At 35.7% G+C, this 28,000-nt stretch overlaps 1 protein-coding gene across 12 annotated transcripts; it reads right to left on the reverse strand.

The window, feature by feature from the left end:
• Positions 1 to 27,986, reverse strand: eef2k (eukaryotic elongation factor 2 kinase). Of its 12 annotated transcripts, none has more exons than XM_005156068.6 (19): positions 27,738 to 27,964; positions 27,099 to 27,391; positions 24,289 to 24,345; positions 22,781 to 22,881; positions 19,488 to 19,548; positions 19,340 to 19,377; positions 17,746 to 17,917; positions 17,475 to 17,624; positions 16,814 to 16,946; positions 16,116 to 16,243; positions 13,378 to 13,570; positions 11,542 to 11,600; positions 9,872 to 9,949; positions 9,570 to 9,626; positions 7,707 to 7,841; positions 5,276 to 5,464; positions 5,050 to 5,174; positions 2,888 to 3,066; positions 1 to 681 (listed from the first exon to the last, which is right to left on the reverse strand). In XM_005156068.6, the coding sequence occupies exons 2-19, from the start codon at positions 27,363 to 27,365 to the stop codon at positions 572 to 574; spliced, it is 2,232 nt and encodes a 743-aa protein (XP_005156125.1). In that variant the 5' UTR covers positions 27,366 to 27,391; positions 27,738 to 27,964; the 3' UTR covers positions 1 to 571.
• Between the last annotated feature and the right edge of the window lie 14 nt (positions 27,987 to 28,000).

The raw sequence follows: 28,000 nt of genomic DNA on the forward strand, positions 1-28,000 counted from the left end.
TTTTTTAAAATTTTAAATAATTTATTTTTTCGGATTAAAAAATTACCAGCAAAAGTGATCACACACTTTGAAAATAATGAATTATGATTATAATAATTATTTTTAGATGCCATCCACGCAAAACAGGCTAAAAATCACAACTCGTAAAACCCTTATAAAGCACATCTACCATTACTAGCAGATACATTTTACACAAGTATGCTAAATCATAAGTGATGTCCTTTTTTAACAGTCACAATATTAAGGGAACATCCAGTTGTCCTTTTAGAAACAAGAAACTGAAATTAATGACAGATAATGCATATATCCCAAATTCCCACAAAACAATCTAAACATGCAGCAGACGCTGAGCAACTATTCTTTGTGGGAAAAAAATGAATATGCAGGTTTAGCACCTTAGTATAGCACTTATTTTGAATCAGCATATGCCCTTGTCACATTCATTAAAAGACTGATCCAGATTCAGCATTATTTCTCTTAAGTCAGGTGAACCCAAGGCATTGAAAACAGCATGTAAACAGTCTGGGTGTAAAATATAAACCATTTTGATCAATCTGTAAATCATTTTAATTTATTCTTCCATCATAGCCCATGCTTCTTCTGCTTTCATGTAGTATTGATTGGCCAGCCTGCCCTTCATGGCCTCCATTGCTGCGTCAGCTGCCTCAGTGAAAAGATCTCCTATTAAAGGTAAAGACATTATTACTCACACACACATACAATGCATTCAAAGAGTACACTTACTTTTGTGCATAATTACTGAAATTGGGATTCTGGTCCCCAATACGCAAGGCACAGACATATTCTCACAGACAAATTCAGAGTTCTGTTTGCAGAAAATACAAAATTGTATAAAAACGATTTGAGTTTGTCACTTTTCGGGCCCTATCATGCACCTGGCGCAATAAGGTGCAAGACATGTTTGGCGCGATGTGTTGCTATTTACAGACCAGTGCAACCTTAATTTTCCCATTTTGCACGCCATTTTTTAAATAGCACATCCCTTTGGCCACTTTGTGGACTCATGGGTGTTCTGGTCTGTAAAGGAAGTGTGTTTTGGCACATCGTTGGCGCGTTGCTATTTTGAGGAACTGAAATAGACGGCGCAATAGAAGTCCAGCACAGAGCGTGTTATTTTGTGCGCCTTAATGCTTACACATTTAACAAAACAAGTTTAGATTTGTCCAGATGTTTTTGAAGAAGGTTTTGAAGATGTACATATCACTATATGGGGCATAAGAATAGTTTTTTGACCACACTTTGTTATTATTGTTCACTAATTAGTTTGCTGGTAAATTAAAACTGAATTTAGAAATAGTTTTAAAACAAATCTTTGCGCTTTACAAACTAAATCAAATATGTAGGCTATTAAATGGCTTCCGTGGAGTACATACAACACCATTTCCTCATTCTATGAAAGTAAAGAAGTAAGGAGTAAAAGTAAAGTAAAGAGAAAGTAAAGAGGCCTAATAGAGGACACTCATTCTTATGGTCTGTTTAACTGTTTTCTCACTAGTGAAGCGTTCTGTTTTTCCACTTACAAAGTGGCCATGTAAATACCAAATGCGCCTTGACGCTATGCAAATGACTCTTAAAAAGAATGGGAGATGAGACTGAAATTGGTTTAATGCCCAATATGCTCAAAACACACCCATAACTCATTAAGATAATAAGCACAACACTGTTAGACCATGTTTTGTGGCGCACACTATATATTTTTTCCGGTCTTAAAATACCAAAAGTGAATTCAGACACACCCTTAATGCTTTTGCGCCATGTGCTTTAGACTCTGCACCTAGATAGTTAAAATAGGGTCCCTTATCTGCACTTTTTAAGATTATTTCACATTTTTACAATTTGAAAAAATATTGTTCACTGTTGTCATATATTTGTTGTTTTCCCACAACTTTATTAGTGATGGCGTGTACAAGAAATGTTGTATCCACAATACAAATTGTGTGCTTGTTTAAATCAAACCTAGCATACTGATGGAATCTGGTATTATGGGGCAGACAAATATTTGGCTCAACAGTTTATTAGCATCAACATACCATCAGAACTGAATGTTTCAATCCTAAATACAAAAAACACAATAAATATCACCCAGTCTATCATTCAAGACAAAGCCTTTTGGTGGAAACTTTTTTTATTAAAGCCCATGTACAAAATCTGATTTCCTATGTGTTCTGTTCCCTATATACTGGATTAATTTGACTTGTCTGAATTATAAATTTTATTAAGAAATATATCATTTAGATTTGTCACTAAAAAAGAGTTCGATTAGTTTATATTCCATTCTTTAATTGCAGATTCAAAAATCTGGTGGGACAGTTATTATACTTTCCAGTATTAAATCTTCAGTATAATGCTGCACATTTTTATTGTACATAATGTATATTAAAGGCAGCAAGGTGGCTCAGTGGTTAGCACTGTTGCCTCACAACAAGAAGGTCACTGGTCGAGTCCCAGCTGGGCCAGCTGTCACTTCTGTGTGGAGGTTGCATGTTCTTCCCGTGTTCGCGAGGGTTTCCTGTGAATGAGTGTGTATGGGCGTTTCCCAATACTGGGTTGTGGCTGGAAGGGCATTCGCTGCGTGATACATATGATGGAATAGTTGGCGGTTCATTCCGCTGTGGCGACCCGTGATAAATAAATGACTAAGCTGAAGAAGAAAAAAATTAATGATAATGTCTATTTAAAAAATAAATAAATATAAAATTCAAAATTTACATTGTTTTTTGGTTTCTTTGATTATTTGTTTTATCATCATTTGGAAGACGAGCTGGGTAACATCATCTGTCGAATGATTATATGGAATTGTACCTCTGATTTTCTGCAGCAGAACCACTGTCACTGTGTTCATGACTGCAGCCTGAGATTCGCTCACCTGCTCTTTGAGGGTCTGCATCCAGGTTGTTTCCACCCTCCTGGTACATCTCAGCCAGACGTGCCAGCAGAAGGTATCGTGGCTCATCCTGCATCCCGTCAAACTCTCCACCCTCGTCATAGTCTGTCATCTTTAGGGCGGAGTCATACCAGTGCACAGCTTCTGTCCAGTCCATAGCCCTGTGATTCAAATTCAGGTTTGAGGGGTCTCATATGAAAGATATTTTTGGAATAATGTTATGATATACTATATGACAAAATACTTGTTATTATATAAATTTACCAATGAAATGATTTGTTAGCAGGGCCACATTACTTACACTATCTATATTAAATCACATTTCTATATTAAATTTCACAAAACCAAAACCATACAAAGACATTTTTGCTTTCATAACAGCCTTTTATGCTTATTAAGATCTGCAAATTCAAATAAAAAATTACATCTTGCATAAAATCCTTGTTATCGATGCACACCAAAATCAGAAACTTCTTTCTTTATTTAATTTTCTTCCATTTTAGTTCTGGAATGACATGAAACTACACTAAACTACACTACAATCATCTTAAAGTACAATGTGTGTAAACAGAGCAATAACAGAGGCCAGATACACTAGAGACAGAGCACTGGGCTGGCAGCTCAGTACACATGTTCAGTGGCGTAGAGGGCGGGCCCGCAGGGCACGTACCGCGGGGGGGCCCCGCGTAATTAGGGGGCCCCGCGTCGTTCCGATTATCAATAATTCAAAATCCGGCAACCACCTTAATTAAACCCCTGGGAACAACTGTGGTCGGAACCAAAGTTCACAGGTCTGTGTTCTCTGAACTCCTCTCAAGCGATGGACTACTTCATTCTGATTGCTGCCGAACCGTATCATAGCTCATTACCATAAAGTTGACTTGATTTCAAGTCCTCCTCGACGCCCACACAGGAGAAGACGCGCCGCGCTGCTCCTCGCTATCGGTTCTCATTGAAAATGAATGACTTCCGGCTACTTTGATGCTCTCGCCGCTTGTTTGTGAACGCTAGCCCACGTCGTTGCTCCACCCCACCCCCCATTCCCGCTCCTTAGTTTGTCATCGCTCCTCAGTTTGTGAAGGCTTCCCCGCGTTGTCACTCTACCCTGGCCCCTTTCCCGCTCCTCAATTTATGATCGCTTGATCTTGCGTTGTTGCTCCACCGACTCTCACCGTCCCCTCAGTTTGTGATCTTCCTTCTGATATTTTCTTTAGCTACGCCTGTGCTTTGTTTCAAATAGAGGAAGTTGGATGCGGTCATACCAAGGTATCAGTGCACAGTTCTCACAAAGAAGCAACTTATATTAGCACTGAAAAAAGATTACAAAAGTATTCTCACAGTTTGACTAACTCACTTTGCTTTGGCTTAGTTCCTGATTTATTCAACCCAGGCTCATTCTGAAAACATAGTCCCGTGGACGTTTTTGGAGACTGTGAAATACGTCCCAGGAGGTATATATTTTTGCTGTTTTTGTTTTCACGAATCCGCGAGAGGCCGATGTGTGTGCTTTTTCGTATCTCGAATGTCTCTCGCGAGTGCCGTTTGCGCCCGCGCTGTTCTCGGGTCAAACAACCAGAGGCCGCTGTCTGACTGACTGAATGATTGACTGTGCGACCAGTGCGGGACTACGTTTTCAGAATGAGCTTGGGTTGGATTTATCAAACTTGACCACAGCTGAATGAACCTCCAATTACTCTGGTGTATTTGTTATGCAGCGGAAACTAACTCATGCACCACCAGTGTTGGGAAAACTCTTGTAGCTTTGACTGAAGCACTGAAGACAGTGAAACCTTTTAACAATGTTTTCCTTTCTGGACTTTGAACATCTCGTTGCTGCCTATGAAGGATGAGGGAGCTCTCATATTTCATCCAAATTATCTTAATTTCTGTTCCAAGAATATTGTAAGAAAGATAATTAAACCGTATTGGTAAATAGAGTCATAAGTAGAGTTTTGTTAAAAGTTTAAATGAGATTGATTGCCGGTGATTCGATGAGTGTTGGCCCGATTGGGTAGCTTTACATTGACATAGGAAATTAAGACCCATTTAAAATGATTTAAGTAAATATTTCAGTAAATTAAGACGTTTTAAGACCCTTCGGAGATACTGCACACATATAAACAATTGATCATTGTGTTTCTGACCTATCAGAAGGGAGCTTCAGACCAGTGTCGAATGCTCGTGCCACCAGAATCATGCTCGGCCGATCTCCTGCCTCGGCAGCCTGCAGCAGGAAGCGAAAACCTTTCTGGCTGTTTTCCTCAGACGGCTGAGATGAAACAAACACAGGCATGGCAGAAGAAGTATAAGTAGGGCAGAGACATAAAACAAAGTGTCAACAAACATTAGTCAATTAGCAACACAAATCACCTCTAATTCAATCTCTGGTAGAATGTGATGTGGCAGCTGAAGGTAACACTGGCCAAGAGCAACGATAGCCTCCAGTTCTCCACACATGGCTGCTGTTTCCAGATGATACATTGCAGAAATCTGGTCCCATGGTTCATCCTTCTCACAGAAGCGTCCGGCCTCGTGGTAGCGGACCATAGCTAGATGAACCTGAAACACAAAAATAAGAAAAAGAAACTTTCATGTATTCCTTCCAAACTTAAAAGATTTTCGAACATTTCACCTGTGTATCCTTCTATTGTAATCTCATTGTATACTAGGGCGGTCGTATCGAAATTGGGATTTGGACATGTGCGATTTCTAAATCGCCTTACAGTACAATTTTCCCGCAGTATGGTTTTTGAAACAATTATGACGCAGTGCACCTGAACAGATCGCGAGGAGACTGTATAGCCTGCGAATACAGGGATGAATTCAGCACAGGAAGACTTGGTGCCAAAAAAGTCAACATCTGTAGTGTGGGATTGAGTTACTTTGGATAAAGGAAGGCTGAAGTATTGCAGAACCAGGTCATTTGTTTGTCAGCCACTGCGTCTAACTACATGTGAAAATCGTGACCGCGTCGCTGCCTTCAGCATTTTAAAAATGCTTTGTAGTTACTCCTTTGTCATTGTTTGGTGACCATCAACTGTTTTCTCAGAGGATGACAAACAAACAAAAAAATAGCTGCAGCTCCAATACAAGTTTTATATATAGAGAGAATTAAAAAGCACTCGGTGTTCGGGTGTTCTGTGTTTGTCTGAAGTAACCAAAATGTTTATATTCCATACAAAGTATGAAGATGATCGGTCAGCTCTTGTTACGGGACTTGCTGTGCAGCTTTCTGAAAAGTTCAAATTACAATTGTCAGAAAAGAGATGTTTTTTAGCTAGGTGCACCTGGCATACACGCGCTCTCACACACACACATTTGTTTTGCTATAGGTCTGTTCTAGAGGCAATTTGTCACAGCTTCACTAGGTGATTTTTATTTTATTTTCTGTCTGTTTTAGAGACATGTTACAGGCCTTTGATACAGATCTAATTGCTTGTCTTTCGAAATATGTTTCAGATTCACACAACACAGATTCAGTCTGTCTGTGACAAAATTGTGATTGAAATCGAAATCACAATAGTGTTCAAGAAAATCATGATAGGTTTCATTTGCCCATATCCCACAGCCCTACTGTACACTACAAAAGTACAAGTAATAGTTACACTTACAATAAAGACAAAAAATCCCCATTGGGAATAATTTTTTTTCTTTAAATGTTTGCCACCAAGTTTGACTTATGAGGTAAATGTATGCTTTTCCTGCTTTTTAGCACTCAAATCCAAATATATATATATATATATATATATATATATATATATATATATATATATATATATATATATATATATATAATCAGGAGACAATATATATGTGTGTGTGTACAGGAAAGGATTTCATATACGTGTATATACATATATGGTTCATATACATGTTTTTTTCATACATTTATATTTAAATGAATATATAAATACGTGCGGCATGTTTTTCCCTAAATATAAAATTTGCAAATCATCAGCACTCCAGTCAGGTAAAGTCATGTCACACTTATTTATACAGCCTTTTAATACAGTCTGCTTTGACATGTTACTGTATTAAAAATAATTAAAAAAAACAGTTTCAGTTTTGCTTTTAATTATAATTTCATTTTAAACAACTTCTTACAAAGTTCTGTTTGTGTTTTGATGTGCCTGTCTGTCCTCAATTCACCAAACACGGACGATTTCTACCTTTCTAATTTTCGTTTAAATATCACCACAGAATAAAGGTAGCTGAAGGTGTTTTCCTGCCAAATAAACTTTTAGGGGAAAATTTCTTTGCCAGGCTATTTATACTCCTCACTAACTTCATTGTCTCCTGATTATGTTTGATATGACGTGATGTCACACCAGTTCAGTCTTCGAATTGGATATAAGTACATTAGAACCATAAAACGTTCAAGTATTTGTTTTGTGGAAACAGAGGGAATGAAGGAACATAAATATTGAGATGCAAATTACATGATGGATGCAAAATGTCAGTGAAAACAGTTGTATTGTGTCATAGGTTTCATTAACATATGATAAGCAATAAACAAAAGCCTTACAGGTTTGAAATGTCATTAGCCTAAGTAAATGATGACATGGGTGAACAAGTTAAGTTTGCATCAAAAGTCAAGTATAAAAATGTTTTTACTTGTCAGTAACAGTAACAGGTTCTTAAATTCATTCATTAATTTTCTTTTTGGCTTAGTCCCTTTATTAATCTGGGGTCGCCACAGCAGAATGAACCGCCAACTTATCCAGTTTTACGCAGCGGATGCTCTTTCAGCGGCAACCCGTAACTGGGAAAAGGTTCTTAAATATGTGACGTAATATATTACCTTTCCTAGGATGGATTTTCCAATTTTCTTTTCGAGAAGCAGAGCATTAAGTCTCTCCACCTCCACTGCCACACAGGAGGGTCTGTGTATGTGAGAGCGAGATGAATGGTAGAAACTCCACTTCTCTTCTGTCAGCTGAGAGATAAAAACGGCATGTTATGAAGTTATAAAGATAATACACCACTGACTCTTTGAACTGCTCCTATGTCCATGCTTTTTATCCACTACTGGCAAAACCAGAAAAAAAATAGATCATTTTTTGATTGGCTTAGTAAGTGCAGTATGTAATTTTCGTCACTAGAGGGCACATTCAAAACAAACAAGGGTGTATTTTTATGATACAGTGACAGTTTGTAATCATGGGACTTGTCATCTTCATTACATTCAATCAAGTATGAACAAAGCCATAAAAAACAAGAGCAATTGATAATGAGAGAAGATACATTTCACAACATATCTAATAAAATGCACAATATATTTAAGCATCTTTGATGTTTTCTTATTTTCTATCAAACCAAATCAGAAATCAAGGGTGTATGACATCATTCAAATTTCTTATTCCTCTGGATTTGAATATTCTTTGAAACATTTGTAATAATATAAGTCCATAAATAAGCAAAATACATACTGATATATGAATATGTAACACTGCTCTAGTGGTTTTTGAACAATTTTGTGAAAAAATCTCAAGCCGCCTTTCCACTGAACACGACATTCAGACACGACCCTCAGAATACGCCCCCTTGTGGCAGTCGTACAGAATATTCGGTTTTGTCGTGCACCATGGGAAGCTGATTCGCGTGGTGGTGTTCGAAATAAAGGAGAGTGCGAAAGCAAGAGCCTTTATTCTCTGTGTGTTCACAATGGTTGAATGAATGAATACTAGAAACTCATAGAAACTCGATCATAGACTGCTAAAAATTTTGGAGGGAATCTGAAGACAAGATTAAAATTATTAATATTTTTTATTACTCATTAATGAATAGAATAAAAAAAAAAATTTTTTAAATTTAGACTTCTTTCTGATTCGAAAAACTACTATTTCTCATGTCACGAGCACGGACCTGCTTGGACAACACTGGAATACATCACATCCGGTCGGCCTGTTGCATACGGTCTAGTCGCAGGAGTTCAAATATTTTAACGGATCCGCAGCTTAAATCGGATCGGAATTTTCCGCATACGGAGATGATCGGAGCGTCACGCAGCTCTCGGATTACTCTACATTTAAAATAAATGGCTTCCAGTCTGTTGCTTGTCGTTTGTCGTGTGCAGTGGAAAGGCGGCTTTAAGCCTTTAAAACGTTCCCCAAAATCCTAACATACAGAGACCTCAATAACATCTCTTAAAAACAATTAAAAGAGAAAAATATAGGAACATTTTAAACCTTCAAATATTAATGGATAAAAAACATGCATGCAAGAAATCACAAGCAGGGTTCCAACATAAATATTGACTAAAATCAACTTATTAGTTATTACTCGGGTTTACTATATCTAATACTTTAGAAAAATCACTCACAAGCAACAAATGCAAGTCAATGAAATGTTCGTGCCATTAAGAATCTCAGCTTTAAAATTCCCTGACATTGAAAGGTTTACCATGAGCAAGGGAACCCTGCATATGGGATTAAAGTTAAGAAAGCAAAGCTAGCCACTGATGATCGGATAAAAGTGACATGAGGTAAATAGGGGAGAGTTTGGATGAAAGAAGATGAAAGCTGAGAAGGTTTAGAGGTTTAGATAAAAGGTGGATCACAAGAAGACACCACTCTACATCTATGTTCTATGAGAGGGATTAGGAATCAATGGGTGATTCTATGATGATTAGATGAAGTGAGTTTATCAATGGTATTGTAGTTACCCGCCGAACACTGTCCTCATCCGATTCTGAGTAATGTCTGTTGTAGATGGGACGCCCCTAAATAATGATGTAAAAACCTACCATCACATATCTCAGGAGCCAACAAGGATTTACTGCGTCATTTCACGTTATATTTTAGCACAGCACACAACAACAGGACATTTATAATGCAATCGAAGGGAAACTTTGTTGCAGAGTAACAACCAAAACAAGCAAGCATTACTGCATTTTTTCCATAGCATATTTCAGAAATGACAAAACAATAGTTACTCAATTCAATAATAGAATGAATTTTGTTGTACCTGACCATGATGTTCGACTGGGTCTCCTTCACTGCGTTTCTCACTTGGGTAACCACTGTCTCCTCCATTTTCAGAGTCCTGTGAAGTACATTTTTAACCTTTTAATCAGTTAGCTTTGCAAACAGTAGATCTGGGTTGAAAATAATAATAATTTTGTGGTAAAAATACCAACAAAAATGCAAGATAGGCTAAACTATCTTGGCTTTTAATTCAAGAGTTGCTTGATGCTAATAGCAGGTTTGGCATGCTGTCCTGGGAGAGAACCCTGAACTGAGATAATTGAGCTCAGGGCTCCCACCTGGTCAATAAGCATATGAGGGGGTCCGAGATCAGGTAGGTCTAGAGAGCTCCCCCTAGTAAAGGGAGGAAAAGGAGGAGATGGGGTGGAAGGGGGATGTAGTGGCACACCTTTCGTGCACATTCTTATGTATGACCTTTTGCAGTTTCTATTCCAACAACCAGTATTTGAAAAACCGCGAGTAAGACTGAATCTTCTTTAAAAAAGGTTTACTGAAGAAATGCAAACAAAAAGTTACAATAGACTCGATCAGGCTCGGTCAAAAAACTCTGTTGCTTCCAACATCCATAACTGCAATCTGCCTTAAACGTATGAACTAATGACTTTATAACGTATTACTGTCAGAAGCCAAAAAACCAAAGTAAAGGTTTTTAAATTGTATCAATTATTAAATTATGCATTTTAGAGTTTACAATTACAATTCTAATTATATGTAAATATCAATTTTCATCATGTTTTAACTTTTTTAACTAAATTATTATCACAAAAGAATTATGCATTAATGGCTCTTATAGGGGGATTCTTCCAAAATGAAGATAGGGTAGTAGGGCGAATTCAGTGTAATTATCGTACGCTTAAATCAATCTGATTGGATTATTACTGATTACGAATGAGAGGCCATCTGCGATCAATCATATTATGTGATCTTCTTGAAATTAGTTTGTTAAAATTCACTTAAAATGAAAATTAAAAGTAAATTATAAGTATTAATTAATTATAATTCATTTAGATCTGTGAATCTGATTATAGGTTTCTCTTAGAACCAGAACCAAATAATCAGAGGTGTTTAGAATACTCATTTAGTGCAATGGCGTATATGCACACAAACTTTTAATTTCAGCCAGCCAGCTCCAGGGCTTTCGGTGAATTGTCATCCCATACAAAATAGCCGCATTTAAGATCTTATTTCTTTAAAAATCAGCAATATTCACTGCCTGGTTGAGATACGAGATAACATGGGTATAAGACCAAACAAGAAGCTCTGCATTAAATTATATTTTCACAAGCCATATCTTTAAAATATGGAAATTAATTTTACCTCAGTATTTTCGATGGAATTTCTGCACTAGCATGCAGCTAATGAAGGTGCCAGCGTTTACCCGGTCTTGCGTCTCTTTTTACACTTTAACAATCAAATGGATGTGTCTATTTAACGGATTAAATTTGAATTACATTACAACATCGAGGCTGTAAAAGGAACCGTATGAACTTGAAAATAGTCACATAAAGCTCTTACCGGATAAAGCTTTCACCATTGGCAGACAAACACTAGCTTTGCATATAGCCCATGTAGTGCAAAACTGATTAAGTGCAATAAAATATACTAACCCTAATATTTACTGCACATAAATATTCTTATTTTAAGACTGACCTGTTGTTCTGTGTTCTGTGATCGGTGTGTTTCATTCATTTCATTCATAAATGACCAGCCTGTAAAGAAGCATAAATCGAGAGACATAAGCAGGAGAGAAAAGAATATGAATAAAAGCACAATTGTACCAAAATAAAACAGTACTAAAACTGTACAGTATCAAAGAGCAAACTCTATATTTGAGCTAGAGTGCACTTACAGGTAATCAGATAAAATCACAAACTGTGTTACAGTTTCATTTGTCCACATGAACTGATGTATTCATTTACAGAACATGTAGTACGACCAATCAGGGTGATTTTAATACCTTTAACACTTTTGTTGACATAGTTTCCAGTCAAAATGTTATTTTATGAAAATGACAGTTTATAATTTGTATTTAATTATAATTTAAGTGCTTGTAATAATTATCAAAGCAATGTCAGTGCCGTCTAACTAATACTCATGTGCTAAGCCATATAGTCAGCAGTGTGTCACACTCTGGGGGAACAGATTTCAGCATTAGAAGAAACAAACCCTAGCCTCCATAGTTACCCTTTAATTGTCATTTCTGTGAAGACGTTTGAGACAAACGAAGCTATATTTAGATGTCACGCAGCTGCTGACGTACAAAAATAAAAGAGCATCCCTTATCATTTTTACTACTTCTTTATCAATATTTGTGTCAGATTAAGATGTCCTTTTTGTTTTACCCCTTCAATAAATTTGTAATTATATTAACATCATAAAAAGCCAGCCTGAGACCCATCTCAGACAGCTGACAACAAGTGGAGGTACTTCCAGTACTTCAAATAAATTTAGCTGAAGTGTTTCCAGGTGGTTGCGACATATAGCACAAGTAAACAGTAACTGCATGACAGCAAAAAATATGTATACATTTAAAATGATAATAAATGAAAAATATATTATAAATAGTTGTAAGTACAGACTATAAAGTGATTCATTTAGTTGTTTTTTTTTTTTTCAAAGAATGTTTAAATCCAGAGAAATAAGCCATTTCAACTAGTAACACAGACACGTGTCCTGTGTGGCCATGCTATAGACATCACACACCCTGGATTTGGTTTTATGGAAAACAGGGAAACACCAGAGATGCTTTATATTCTCTGAATTTTAAAAGACTGCACAGAGCAGCTTATAACAGAATATTAATGTGTCTCTTATGAAAAAACAGCACTGATTTTTCTCCACATGATCATAAACTGCTATGTGTGTGCGCTAGCGCGAGCCTCCGCTAAATACGCCCTTACAACCAAAAACTGTAAAGGCTTTTATATTTGATGAGCTCACCGGAAATATGAGCTTGTCTTATGTGAGATTGTCAACGGTGCAGACGAATATCTAATATCAGTACCGATAGCAGAAACGTTTACTTCAGAGATTATAGATACTTTGATCTTTTACAATGTAGCACAGATACCGATAAAGTACCGAATTTCGGTACCCATCCCTAGATGTATTTTATCTCATTTTTGTGCACTTAAAGCAGTGACACAGTCAAAATCTGTTCTTAGAGAAATGCTAACAGCAATGTTTTGGTCAGTGATTTCAGTACTTCAGAATTAATTTGGCAGGCGACATTTTGGTGTACTTGTATTGATCTTTTTATGGATTAAGAAATTTTTATTATCGTTTAATCACTTATCCCACAATGTGACGCCTGTCATCACACTGTCTTTCTTACTTTAGAAAACATATGTTCAAACATTTCAGTCTTATTCAAGTAGGCTACAGCTGTTTTCTTGTGATTTACATCTGAGTGACCTGACTTGCTCTTATGGGAATAAGGTATCTCTGAGTGCATTCACACATATAACTGCACTAGTGTAGTATTACCCATGGGTGAGCGGCCTACAGAGACTCCCATGCTAAGTGGTGAACAGGGAATCGAGTCCGTGTCACTGCTTTCATCCACTGAGGAAGTCTCAGAGAGCCGGGACAGGAGAACAGGCATGTGTCCGAGAGAGGTGGTCCTCACCCTGGGCGAACCGCACTGCTCTTCAAACCCCCGCAGAACAGTCTTGGCTGACTGCTATTTACAAACAAGAATTAATTGACAAACCTACAGAAATGTGTGTTTCAATTATTCAACTGTAACACAATTGCAAGGATTTTATTGAGGTGATCTGGGGTGCGTTTCCCAAAACCACTGTTAGTCGACTAAGATTAGTTTTAAGTTATTACAAACATAGTTCAGGAATTCTGTGTTTGCTGAATTCTAATGAACATTAGCAAACGTCACAGTCCTGTGTGGGTGAAATTGCACCTCTAGAGCTATAGTTAGAAAGGTTTATGGATGTAGATATATCTATTCAACATTATCCCCCCTTTTCATACTCTATTCCAACACGTCACCATTCATTTTGAGTGATTCTGAAAGCTTAAAGTTGTCTTGTTTACATTTTACATAATTTGCTCCCAAAGTCGTTTTAGCGCACTTGAGTTTTACTGATCTTCAGACTGACAGGACAGCTGTTCTCCCTTCTAAGTGCACTCCAAAAATATTTGTGCTATTTTGAACACAGCCTGAATAAAGGTGACTTGTATGATGTGCAGGCGAAAATCTGTTACGTTTACAAAGTTTGGAACAACAAAACATTTGCGTTAATAGTTTTATGTTTTAAAAGAAGTATCTGTACTGTACAAAGATGTAACATTTCTGCAGTATTTGACTATGATGTCAAACAAATAAGCAATGATAACACATAACTTGATTTATTACAATTGGATTTATTTATTACTGCTATTACACATAACTGGATTTGTAATAATAAGTAAATAATGTGGCGGTTCATTCCGCTGTGGCGACCCCTGGATTAATAAAGAGACTAAGCCGACAAGAAAATTAATGAATGAGTAAATAATCTAATTATTAAATAAAATCCTATTTAATATTTTTAATCCAATTATAAGTTATAGTGAGACATATGGATTGTTTAGTTGGAATTTTTTCATCAAATTATTTGAACTGTTACTTCACCCCCTCGAGGAGCACCATTACAGAAGTTTTACGTTTCAACTACTGTGGTTCAAACAATGAATGATGCTTCATACTTTGGTAGTTCAGCCATGAATTTTTTGGTTATATGGGAAACGCACCCCTGATCAGGTCAGTTGTTCTTGTGATATAAAAAAATGAATAATTATCAGTTACAAGATAAATTATTGTAGTTTAATATTTAATATGATCTATTAAATTCACCAAAACATGAACAGTCAGTGATTAATTACTTACCCTTGTGTTGTTCTAAATACAAATTTAGATATTTTGCAGATTTACTATGGGCCATTTGATGTGTTCCTAAAAACAAGCAAAATAATCTGCCAATGGGGTAAGCAAATTAATCTTGTTTTTACTTTTGACGTAAGATTATTTTGCTTACCCCATTGGCAGATTATTTTGCTTGTTTTAAGGAAAAACTCACTTATTATTGGCATATTGTTTCTCAAAACAAGACAATATGTTTTGCTTGTCTAGTAAATTCTTCTTGATTTAGGAATTTTCAGATATTTGGACTAGAAAAAAGACAAAAAATCTAAGTAAGAAAAGCATTTTTTGCAGTATAAGTGGTTCCAAACTTTTTTGAGTTTCTTCATTCTCTGGAACAATGCAGAAAATATTTTGAAGAAAGCTGAAAACCTGTAATCTTTGACATCTTTGCATAGTAGGACAAACAAAAACTATGAAAGTCAAAGGTTACACGTTTGCAGCTTTCTTTAAAATAGCTTATTTTGTGTTCACCAGAAGAAAGAAATTCAAACCAGTTTGTGACAAGTGAAGGGAGAGTAAATGATGACAGGATTTTCGTTTTGGGTCAATTATCCTTTTAATTTGTTTTCCAAAGATGAACGAAGGTCTCCGGGGTTTGGAACAATGAGGGTGAGTAATTGATAACTGAATTTTCATTGTTTGGGATGGATATTATTTTTATTAAAATATATTTTTTAGATTGTCTATTAAGTGCTGCACGGATATGAAGTTTTGCAGGCCAAAACCTGAAAACAAATTAGCATTTTAGCATTTACTATAATAAAGTCAATTTGAAGAAATGCCTTAAATTAAATTAAAAATTTCTCCAAAAAAGTGACTACAGTGACATTGAACATCATCATGATTAACAAATAAACTTATCTACTTGCTAGTCTTCTTTACACAGTTTCATAACATTTAAAAACTAAAAACTATTTTAGCTCGTGCTTTCACAAACCTGTTTTAAATGAAGAACAAAAAAAGTTGAATTTGCTAAATTAACGTCACGCAGGGGAGATTCTAAGGTTGTAATTTACTACTTTTAGTCCCCTAAAATCAGCTTAGCGACGCTCATCATATATAGGAATCATACAAAATTATTCTAAACATTTATTGGCCACAGAGTTTATGTGCAATTCAAGTGACAGTAAAACACTGATAAGAATTGGGGTCATTTTAGCACTACAATTCACCTACAAAAATACACATCACTACAGCACTGTATATAAATATAGCACAGTCTGTCCCTATTGTTTGGTTTCATGAAATGCTCCAGATTTCTTACTCTACCCCTAAGTCATGCTACCATCAAGCAAATACAAACCAGCAGTTTGTTGGTGCAGTCCAGTTGTGCAATTTCAGCAGGGGACAAGTCAAAGCGAGTCAGGCCCATGCTTCTACAGATCTTATTACACAGGTGAGAGTGGAAGAAAAGAGCCATGCCACGGACACCTGTAGAAACACACAGGGAAATTCTTCATTCATAATCACGTTTTTTTTTTTTTTCCTTTAGCCACAAAATAAAACTGTATTTGTAATCTATTAATGTATCAAATGTACATAATAACCAAGACTCAAAAAGACATTTAGATATAATGCAGTTTATATATGAACAGAAGCAATTATGAAGTGATAATAATGTCTCTATTCATATTCTTTGTTGAAAACGAATCATCTAAATTATAGCTATAATTATATCTTGAACACCCTCAAGTAGTTCAATGCCTTTATGAGGTTGCATTTCTGTTAAACACAAAAGAAGATATTTTGAAAAATGGTAGAAACCTGTAACCATTAACTTCCATAGGAGGAACAATAAATACAATGAAAGTCAATGGTTACAGGTTTCCAACATTTTTTAAAATATCTTTTTTTGTGTTCAACAGAAAAACGAAAAAATTTGTAAAGATTTGGAACCACTTGAGGGTGAGTAAATAATGAGTAAATTTTCATTTTGGGATGATATATTCCTTTAAAACAATGCTTTGAAGCTAGAGAAAAAATCTGGATGTTGATAAATACCCAGGTTGCCATCTCCAAAGTCAGTCCCTTTCGAAGTGTGGATTTGAGGGTCCGTGTAAAGATCACCAACACCCTGAATGTCCACCACTATCAGCTGGTGTCCAGAGCGCTCAAATGTGAAATGGCTAAATGCCTAAAAAAACAACAACACTGGCATTAAATAATCTTACGCCATCATTTCATTGGTGTGATTTTTAAAGCAACACTCCTTTAATCTTTACTTTTCAACATTTTTAATCTAGGTCAGCTTAGCATAAAGACTTTGATCATTTTCCTATTTAAGGCTTGACTCTTCTGTAGTTACATCATGTATTAAGACTGAAAATTAAAGTTGCCATTTTCTAGGCAGATGCAGCTAGGAACTATACTATCATTTCAGCGTAATAATCAAAGAATTTGCTGTTGTATGATGGCTATACAGCAGGCTCAAAGATATTAGGAAGTGCTCATGTTTTAAATAGGAAAATGATCAAAATCTTTTTTGATTTTTTGGGAGAGATGCTAACGCACTACTCTGTTTCAATGATTTATGCTAAGCTAAGCTAATATTGCTTCTCCCAGACCTGGAAATGGGATGAATAATATTGCTCAACGATCTCAAAATTAGCCTATTTACAAAATACCAGTGGAGTGTTCCTTTAATATATCCCTGTCAATGTACCTGTGGAGTGAGCCGTATGTTATCGTCCCTCACAAAACCAGAGTTGGAGTTGTACTTTGTGTATTTCCCCTCAATGTAGTGCTCCAAGTGAAACAAAGGGCTGCCTGGTCGCGTGGTCATTTCCACGACACACATCTGCATGATGTCCACCTAAGAATGACAGGATACATTTTTGTGCAGAATTCACATGTGGTATGACTGTTTAAATCATCTGTGAGTGGTTAAACTTGGTTTAAGTTTACTTGTCTGATAAACAGAAAGTACACCCCACCTGTTTGGGAGGCCTGTGGCGATTGAACTCCTCGCCCCACAATTTAGCTTCCATCTGTAACCTCACATCCTCGAAGTAAACACTTCTGTCCACGGTTTCCATGTATCTCTTAGCCACATAGTTTGAGGCTGATTTCCAGTTGTGGCTGTGGGAGAAGTTTGATAACTTCTTCCTGTTAAGAAAAGCGAGAAGAAAGCTCTTAAAACCAACACAGGCTTATTCTGAAAACGTACAGCTATTTACATTTCTGGAGACCACCAAAATACATCTCATGAGGTGTTTTATTGCAGCTCTTTTTTTTTTTTTTTTTGCAGTTCTCATAAATGCACCAGAGGTCATTGTGTACACTTTTCGAAATCACTAATTTCTCTTTAGAGTATCATTTGCACCTGTTGATCTCACGAAAATCCACCAGAGGCCGCTGTTGACTGACTGTTTGATTGACTGACAGATTGACTGACCCACCCTCCTCCTTCCCTAAACCCAACCGATAGTGTTTTCAAAAGCACCGATTCACCAGCGCCCACCCAATTCTCTAAACCCAAACAACAGTTTCAAAAAGCAATCCAGAAAGCAATCCAGATCCCTCGCTTGATTTATACCAATTATTCAGATTTTACCACATTCTCACTCTGTTATTTACTTGTTTATTTTATTTTTTGACTTCTGTTTTTGTCCTACCCGCTTTCTGGAACTGTCTAAGCCAGACTCAAACCCCATTATTGTGGTCAACTTCTCTCTGAGCTAACTGGACAAACTGGTAACCGCGGTAGAGCCGTCCATAGGAAGGTAAGCGGTCAGCTAGTAAGTGCAAAAGGGACAGTGTTATACCATAGCGTTCATTTTAAAGGCAAAAAGCAACCAAACGTACTTCTGGCTACATATTTCGCGATCTCCAGGAACATATATATAGGGCTTCATTTTCAAAATGAGCCTATGTTGCTTAAAATACAAGAGATGAGTAAGAAAAAGAAGATTCGCCATTAAAAATAGGAACATGCTAACTATTTTTCGGTACAGGATGGTATTTATGCACTGTTCAAAGGCAGATTAACTAAGTGTTTTAAAATATGAAAAGGTGTGTGACGAGTAAAACTATTCTACACAATATGGTCTTATTCATTTTCATTTTCTAATCACAACTATAAAGCAAAATATTGAGTTGAAATTACGAGAGTTTTCCTGAATAAATAACAAAACTGGAGGGTGGCGAGAGATGGGTCTGAAATACGGGAGACTCCCGGGAAAAACAGGAGTGTTGGCAAGTATGCTCACACATACACTCTGCACTCTGACTACTTCAATATTGTTGATAAGCCGTGGTAAACCATTGATAAACCAATTGCAACAGGCTGTCATCAGTCCAATCGGCGCAGGTTTGGGAACAAATGAATCGCTGAATGAATCATATGAGAGTCGCTGGGATAACTAGGTAAAAATAAATGCATATTATAAGACAATGAAAGTGTTTTTTGACCTTGCATGCATATCAGCATGTTGTTGGAAACCTTTAAAACCAAAATATGACCTTTTTAATGTATAATAGGGACTCCAACAAAAACATTTACCAAGTCAAATTTGTTACTTTACTTACGCTCTGAAGCATTCCCTCATGGCTCCCTTTCCAAATGTCTGTAAAAACAATAATAATTTTTTTAAACATAAGCTGATGTTGCTTTCAAATAGAAACGCAGCTCACACTTTTCTAGACCATAACACAAGCAAGTATATAACCAAAATACCTGAGAGGAAACCTTGATAAATATTTCATCCTTTGCCCATTCTCCAGTAATTGCACTGTATCTAGAAAAGCAGAAACACATTTACAGATAAATCACTTTTAATGTAGTTTTCTATATCCATTCTTTCACATAATGAAAGACAAAAAACCTTTCCCACAATAGAAGAAACTGGAAACTGACCTCACAGTATGTGGCTAAGAGATATAGAGGAGTGGATAATAATTATAAATGCATTTAAAAATGCATTTCTATATTATAAAGGCAATAATATAAAACACACACGCACACACTTTGTATTTGGGATAGTTTGTGAAAGAGTTAACAGAACAAATACTGCATGAAGAGATAAGTGCTAAAGGCATACACCCAATATTTACACAAGTAAGTGTGTGCTGATTTTTTCCTTTCGTGGCCCAGAACACTGTGTACTCATCTCAACCCATCAGACACAGCTTTATAATGGCACATACAGACACTGGCTGGAACTCAAGGAATATTTTAGTGGTGTGAAGTTACATCTGTTTAAAATTAGAGTCTGAAACTGGGACCTCTTGTGATTGTACCTATCTGACATTTTACAGTAGAGTCTCTTAAGTAACGTGATGATAGGTGAGATCATCTGAGGTTGATTTACACACAGGTCTCTCCGTAGTGTGTGGCATGGGGTACAAACTCAAGAATGGTAATACTAAAAAACTACATTCAAGGATAAAGGGGCGCAATGGTTAAGTGCAGTGCTGGATAGAGGCTAACTAAGTGTAGCATTCACATTTTACATTTAGCAGACACTTTACCCACAAATGAAAGCACTTCAAATTCAATTGTAAGTTGCCTTGGACAAGAGCATCTGCTAAATGACTAAGTGTAAATTACCAGAGAGCGACAATATATAGATGACATGTCAAGTATAATAAGTTAGTTTAGCAAGGTATTTTTTATTGATTGAGTTCTTGTAACAGTGTGTTTGTAGGGAAGTGTCAGGTGCATATGGAGAGGAAGAAAAACAAAAAAGAGTGTTTTCATTGGGTGTTTTTCTGCCTGTGTAAAGCACACTCAGGATTGCATACTGCTATCCCAGGAACATGTAGTGTTTATAAGAAAGTATCTAGTGCATATGGAGAGGAAAGCGATTTACTGAGACATGGGCTGCGTCTGAAACTGCATACTTCCATACAATACAGTGCGCTAAAATCAGCAAGCCGAGTAGTATGTCCGAATTCATAGAATTCGAAAATCAGAATTCGAGAAGTACCCGGATCATACCTGCCAACATTTATCTCTAAAAATCCTGGAGACCGGCAGGAAGGCGGTTGGCGAAATTTAGGGAGACAAACAAAACGGGAGATGGGTCTGAAATATGGGAGATTCCAGGGAAAAACGGCAGTGTTGGCAGGTATGATCCGGATGACCTACTACTTCCGGCGAGATTCTGAAGTGCGCATTCCATGCATGCTGAGCTATCCTATGATGCCCCGCGAGAGAACTCATGAATGGGAGTGAAGCAACGCAACTGACGCAGGTAGGTCATGTGATGATGACAAAATGGGGGATGTAGTACGTCCAAATTTCATTCATACTGCTCACATTCATACTGTATAGATCGTACTTTTCTAACAACCTAGTAGTACGTTTAAATTCAAATTTACTTACTGAGTAGTAGGCGGTTTCGGACGCAGCCATACTTTAAAAATAGTGAAGTAGCGCTATAGTTGCTGTATCTTATATAGTTTCAATCACCCTAATTTAATTCTTTTTATATTCATTCATTCATGTTCCTTTGGCTTAGTCTCTATGTCAGAGGTCGCCACAACTGCCAACTAATCTAGCAAATGTTTTACACAGCTGATGCCCTTCCAGCCGCAACCCAGTATTGGGAAATACCCATACACTCTCCCATCCATACACACTACGGCTAATTAAGTTTATTCAATTCACCTAAAGCTCATGTGTTTGGACTGTGAGGGAAACTGGAGCACTCAGAGGAAACTCATGCCAACAAGGGGAGAACATGAAAACTCCACACACAAATGCCAGCTATTGAATACACAAATCACCAATGAATAAATTGTTTCCTATACATTAGAATGTGTCCTAAATATTTTTTTCTGAATAAAAATGACTATCGTTCTTTATTTTTTACCATAATCAAATTAGTATAACACTTGCTATTAATATATGTGAATAGACTAAATGAAAAATACATAATAGAATACTAGCATAAAATTATATAGATTAACAATTAATTGGAGACATTAAAAGTCTTTATTTAATGTTCATTGTGCAGCTGCAAAATATTAATTATTTATCATTTTAAATCTTTATACTTTGCAACTAATATTGAAACCACCACGTTTTACCCATTCGTCAACAAGACATTTACTTACAGGGTCAGAAAGAGGGTGTTGTTTAATATACATAAAGTTCTTGTTGTTTTGGCAAAAAAATTTTTGACTATTAATTATAATAAACTGTTCATTTTATATACAGTTGAAGTCAGAATTATTTGCCCCCCTGTTTATTTTTGTCCCTAATTTCTGTTTAACAGAGAGAAGATTTTATCAACCCATTTCTCAACATAATAGTTTTATTAACTCATCTCTAATAACTGATTTAATTTATCTTTGCCATTACAGTAAATAATATTTGACTAGATATTTTTCAAGACACTTATATACAGCTTAAAGTGACATTTAAAGGATTAACTAGGCTAATTGGGTTAACTAGACAGGTTAGGGTAATTAGGCAAATTATTGTATAATGATGGTTTGTTCTGTAGATAATCGAAAATATATAGCTTAAAGAGGCTAAAAATTTAGACCTTAAAATGGTGTTTAAAAAATTAAAAACTGCTTTTATTCTAGCCGAAATAAAACAAATAAGACTTTCTCTAGAAGAAAAAAATATTATCAGACATACTGTAAAAAATTTCCCTGCCCTATTAAACATCATTTGGGAAATATTTAAAAAGAAAAATAAACTCAAAGGGGGGCTAATAATTCTGACTTCAGCTGTGGATTATGTTTACTATGTCTTTGTTGTTATTTTTTTATTTAAGTATAAGTTATTGTCCCTCAGTGTTGGGTTTGGGTTGGCCTTTTGGGTTTGGAATGAGATTAGGATGAGTAAATGATAACATTATTTTAATTTTTGTGTGAACTAACCCTTTTAGTAACTTGGCTATAATTATTTTTTGCTGCCAGCACTGATGTAGCTTCTTACACCACAACAATAGCTTGACTGTAGCTGAAGAACAGCAGGTTTCTCCCAGCCAAACTGAGGTCTTAATGGCTCACCTGTATCGAGTGCAGCGCTCAGTCTCCATTTCCTCCAGATGAAACTCAGCCCAAGGATCTGGCATGGCTTTGGCTTTCTCAATAGCATGTTTCCAAGTTGCCTGAGCAAGAGAAATTGCAGTTTAAACAAAAATTCCACATCTGTTTGTAAGGGCTGAACAGTGAATAAAGCAGTGATCCACTTTACTGTTGTGTGCAAAAAGAAAGCAATGAAGGGGGAAAGAAGAAAGGGTTCAAAGGGAAAGATGTATGCTACAGTGAAAATCATGCAGGAAATGAAATGTATCAATAAGTGCTAAAATGATTTGAAGATATCAGGATTTAGGCCCCTTTATATTTTTATGAAATACATACATCAGCTGTTTTGATCCTCCTGAGAAGAGGAATTAAAATAATAATTGTTTAACACAATCATATGGCAACTTATTATTTCAGTGAATAATCTGTATGAATCTGTGTGATTCTATTCATACATTTTAGTGTGATTTGCTCATCCCACAATGAGGGTTGAGTTCAGGGGTGAGGGTCGGCCTTCTTTTAAAAATCATGTTTTCGTATGAATTAAATCATATAAATTTATACAAGTTGGCCACTTTTTTGTGCCAATATGTAAAATAGTTAAGTTTCCTTGTGAGATCAGGCTGGAATTGTTGCATTCCTTGACTTCTATATCTGTTAAACAGGTATTTCAACTATAAAACTGCTGTTTCTGTGATTCCAAGCATTGTCAGTAGACACCAGGCTAGGTAAATTTTACAAATTCTTTGTTAATTCTGCAAGACCACTGAATGAGAGCTAGTACACTTTACAGTAGAGGTTTTCATCCTGATTCAAGTGTCATCTGTAAATCATTATGTGGCAGATAATTTGACACAATTTCCCAAAATAACCAGTAAACCTTAATCCAGGGGCTGCAATATTTCAACAAACTATTTATTTCCTTTTGAAAGGTCACGGCGAGACAGTGAGCCCAAACATACGTCAGACACCGGGAAAAATGTTGGCTCCAATTTACAGGGAACCCCTGATGTAAGGATACATTACCCGCATGTCACAAGACAGACATCTCCTAAAACGTCATTCACTGACACCTCTTGAATATTACATAGCAAGCTGAATACTACATACCTCTCTACAGTTCAACAATAGTATCATAATTTAATTATGCATGAGCATATCTGGGCTTTAAGTTTATCAAAAATGAAAACACCTGAAGTTTTTTTTGTCTATTTTTATAATAAATTATATTTTAAGATTTTTTAAAAATATATAATAAAATGACAAGGCCTTTTTACTTTAAAATAAAGTAAAGTGCACTGTTTATAAAATAATTATAGACATGTATAAACATTATTACACCCTGTATCTGACAAATACTCTTTGCACCTATCGATATTGTCCTTTTTACAGAGCAAATGTGGAATGATTGAAAGGAAATATCAGATGTAAGATTTCTAAAAGGAATAGTAAAGGTGAGGGGTAGAAATTGAAATTTGCATAAAACGTACCCGGCCTTTCTCAGTTAAAGAGCCAAACCTGACGTCCTCAATGTTGTCATTTTTGTTCTGAATTGGAGGAATAAACAAACCCACTTGTTTAAACAAACAGATAATCGTATAAAAGTGCCCTGACTTCTTTACAATCATTTGTACAATATTTGAAATAAAGGAAGTGACATCGCCAGGCACTCAGCATGAGCTTGAGAACTCAATCTCCATATATGGAAGCCAAACCCACATGGAAAGAACCTATCTATATATATATTTATATATATATATATATATATATATATATATATATATATATATATATATATAAAACATATATGCTTTAATATTGGTTTTGATATAGGTTTCTGATATATGTGACATATATAAAATTGCCCGTTTTCCTATAATGTATGCACATATATGGGTACATATATATTCACCTATATGTTAGTAAAACTTTTAAAATACAGCTGCTAGACAACATAATTTAAAAGAAATTTTATTCTTTTTTTACTTAATCAAATAGTACAAGAAATAAATATGGTACAAGAACAAAAATAAGAGAATAAACAACAATAAAGGAAAGAAGAAGAAAAAAAGACTATCTTCATATAAGAAAGAATTGACCTTGCAAATGTTTCAGGAAAACGTGTAGACATCATAGCTTTCCATCTCCGCTCACTTATTTGCAATAGTTAAAATCCATAACATGCCAACTACAAGTGATACCAAATTTAAGTGGCATATACATGCGTTTTTTTCCCCCACTTTTTTAAAGTTAGTTCCTAGTTATTGCCTTGATAATAGAAATGATGCCTAGTCAAGGCATCATGTATGACAGTTGCCAAAGTGAGATATGAGTTATATAGGAGACATATAATGTATGAACATAAAGGGCTTATATTGAGATATGAAGAAGCAATACAGGAGACCTATTTGGTCTGTATATGCACATATATGCACCTCAATATTGCATATATGTGGCATATTTACACACACACATATATATATATATATATATATATATATATATATATATATATATATATATATATATATATATATATATATTATCATAGATGTGCATATATACTGCATAAAGGTTTCATATAAGCACGTATATCCTCATATAGTTTCTTTCCATGTGGGAAGGCTCAGAGAAACACCATTTTGTATAATGTACATTAGTTTACTGCTTCTTCTCATAACACTAGAAGCTTTGTGGTTAAAGAAAGACAAATTGCTTGCTAGTTCTCAGCAATCTCTTTTACAGAGTCGTCATTGTCTAAGTGCACATAAACAGGATAAGGACACTCATGGGTTACCACCAAACTACCATTATGAACGGGACATCCCAGTTCTGGATGACTGGTTAATAGAGAGTTACTTTGATGCTATTTATACTTTGATCTATGATGTATAATATTGCTACTTTTTACACCACTGCTACATAGTTTATTAATACAATATGCTTGACAGTATTCATTATGCAATGATGAATGTTTTTGAACACATTACATTAAGGAACACATGCACAGTTACTATTGTTATTACTATTATATGTGTTGTGAATGTGTTTGAAAATCTAGCGTTAGGAGTGCTTCAATTATTTGTAGGCTACACTGATGTCACATGTAGGCATGGGCCGGTATAAGATTCTGACGGTATGATAACCTTGCATAAAAATATCATGGTATTGTGATTACTGCTCTTAACATTTTGGGAAACATTTAAAATATTTTGGAATAGTAAACATATCAGGATAAATAGATCAAATAAATTATTGACTTTTGCTGTCTTCATGTGTTTTACAAACACAGATTTATTTACCATTCAAACAGCAATTTTGGATATCTTTTCTGCTGGAGACACTGTTGTCTTAAAATAAACAAGATATTAAAGTAATATATATATATATATATATATATATATATATATATATATATATATATATATATATATATATATATATATATATATATAAATAAAAAACAAACAAATAAATAAATAAATAAATCGTACACATACCTTAGGAACGGCATTACCGAAAATGTTGGCAGTTTAAAACCTTGACTTATCCGCGGTATACCTTAAAAACGGTTATGGTCCCATGCCTTGTCACATGACAGTAAGACTCATTTATATGTGTAATTTTGATCAAATCAAGTGTATAAAGTAGTTGCTTTTTTCAAAAAGGTCATGCATGTTTCATGTTCACAAAAATGTTATACACTTGACAACAATCCTAAACAAAAAAAAATAGCATTGGTGGTGTGCTGGTCCAAAAATAGCCTTTGTTTACATGCCTGAGACAATGTTTTTTTCAAGCAAAGACACTACTGCAATTGCTTAATAACATTGTAATGGAAGAGTGTGCACTTAAAGGGATAGTTCACACAAAAATGAACATTTCTCAATGTTTTCTCACCCTCAGGTGGTTCCAATCCTTTATGCATTTGTAAACAAGAAAGCTAGAAACCTGCAAACGTTGACACCCAGAGCATTTGTTTACCTACTGTGGCTGTCAATGGCTACAGGTTTGCAGGTTGTTGTTTTGTTTTTTTTTTTCAAAATATGTCTTTTAGTTTTAATAAAAATAATTCAACAAAGTTTGGATTCACCTGAGGGTGAGTAAAATGTGAGTACATTTTCATTTTTGGGTGAACTATTCCCTTATTTGTTGTTATTATAATGTAGTAACAGTTTAATAAGCAATAGGGCAATGGAACGTAAATTATAAGACGTATTTAAACTGTAGGACAACTATTCTCCTTTACAGCTTACAAATAAAGTGTTATGTAACGGTAGATTAAGCAGGAAAGACCCACCTTGTACGTGAATGAGTTTTTGGGCAATGAATTGGAAAGCTGCTGGTTATGAGCGAGGTTCTTTGGGAATTCACAAAAGCCTTTGGTTGGGCTTATGATGTCGTCGGTGATGGGACAGATACGGAGGTCATCTTCATCTTCTTCGTCATCATCATCACTCGCATTAGAGTTTTGAAAACAGACTCTGTTCTTAACACATCTATTCCTCGAGCCATCGCGAGCACTGCCCACCTCCTCCATGCTAAACATGAGCTCCTCTTCAGCCATGATGCCCCGCTGTGTTGTCACCAAAACTACAAACAAGCAGAAGTGTCAAAATCTGTACGAGCATGAATGAGTTGAGCTCATTTCGGATGAGACGAGAAACGATGGATCAAACACAGGTTGATAAGATGTGTTTACAAATACTAGCCTATTATTAGTCTGTTCCTGCTCGTGCATTTAATTAAATCGTAAACTATTCGTTAATACGTCAGTTTGCTATGACTAAAACATTGTATTATCTTAAAATCACGATTATTAAACTTTGATTTATTTTGTTGCACAATAACGAAAAGCAATTAACATAGCATAAACCAATACATATACAAAAAAGTATAAACAAGAGCACAATAATAAGCAAAGGAGCATGTCACATACCTCAACGTCAGAATGAAAACATGTGCTAGATTGAAGGCATAACGACAGCAGACGACGGCTGTTTTCGCTTATCTCGAATCTTCCTCACACCCTTTTAAAAAGGAAGCAAATTCAGCGATGAATTGCGCGTTTGGACGGAAGTTTGAGCTGTGGTTGTGTCTCAAGCACTCCGGACAGTGACAGCTTTACTGCGCCTCTGCAGAAATGAGCACTACGTGTCTTGGACTGCGAGTAAATGTTCCCTTCCTTGTGTTGATTCCTCT

Source organism: Danio rerio, chromosome 12 (assembly GCF_049306965.1).
Source record: "Danio rerio strain Tuebingen ecotype United States chromosome 12, GRCz12tu, whole genome shotgun sequence".
Taxonomy (NCBI): Eukaryota; Metazoa; Chordata; class Actinopteri; order Cypriniformes; family Danionidae; genus Danio; species Danio rerio.

What these genes read in the sequence shown, in the direction of transcription:
- eef2k (XM_005156067.6), bottom strand. Translation starts at nt 27,365, where the DNA reads ATGGCTGAAGAGGAGCTCATGTTTAGCATGGAGGAGGTGGGCAGTGCT. An exon ending in TTATCAAGGTTTCCTCTCAG is followed by an intron (nt 19,378 to 19,487) that starts GTATTTTGGTTA and finishes TTGTTTTTACAG; the next exon opens with ACATTTGGAAAGGGAGCCAT. An exon ending in CTGAAGCTCCCTTCTGATAG is followed by an intron (nt 3,067 to 5,049) that starts GTCAGAAACACA and finishes TTTGAATCACAG; the next exon opens with GGCTATGGACTGGACAGAAG.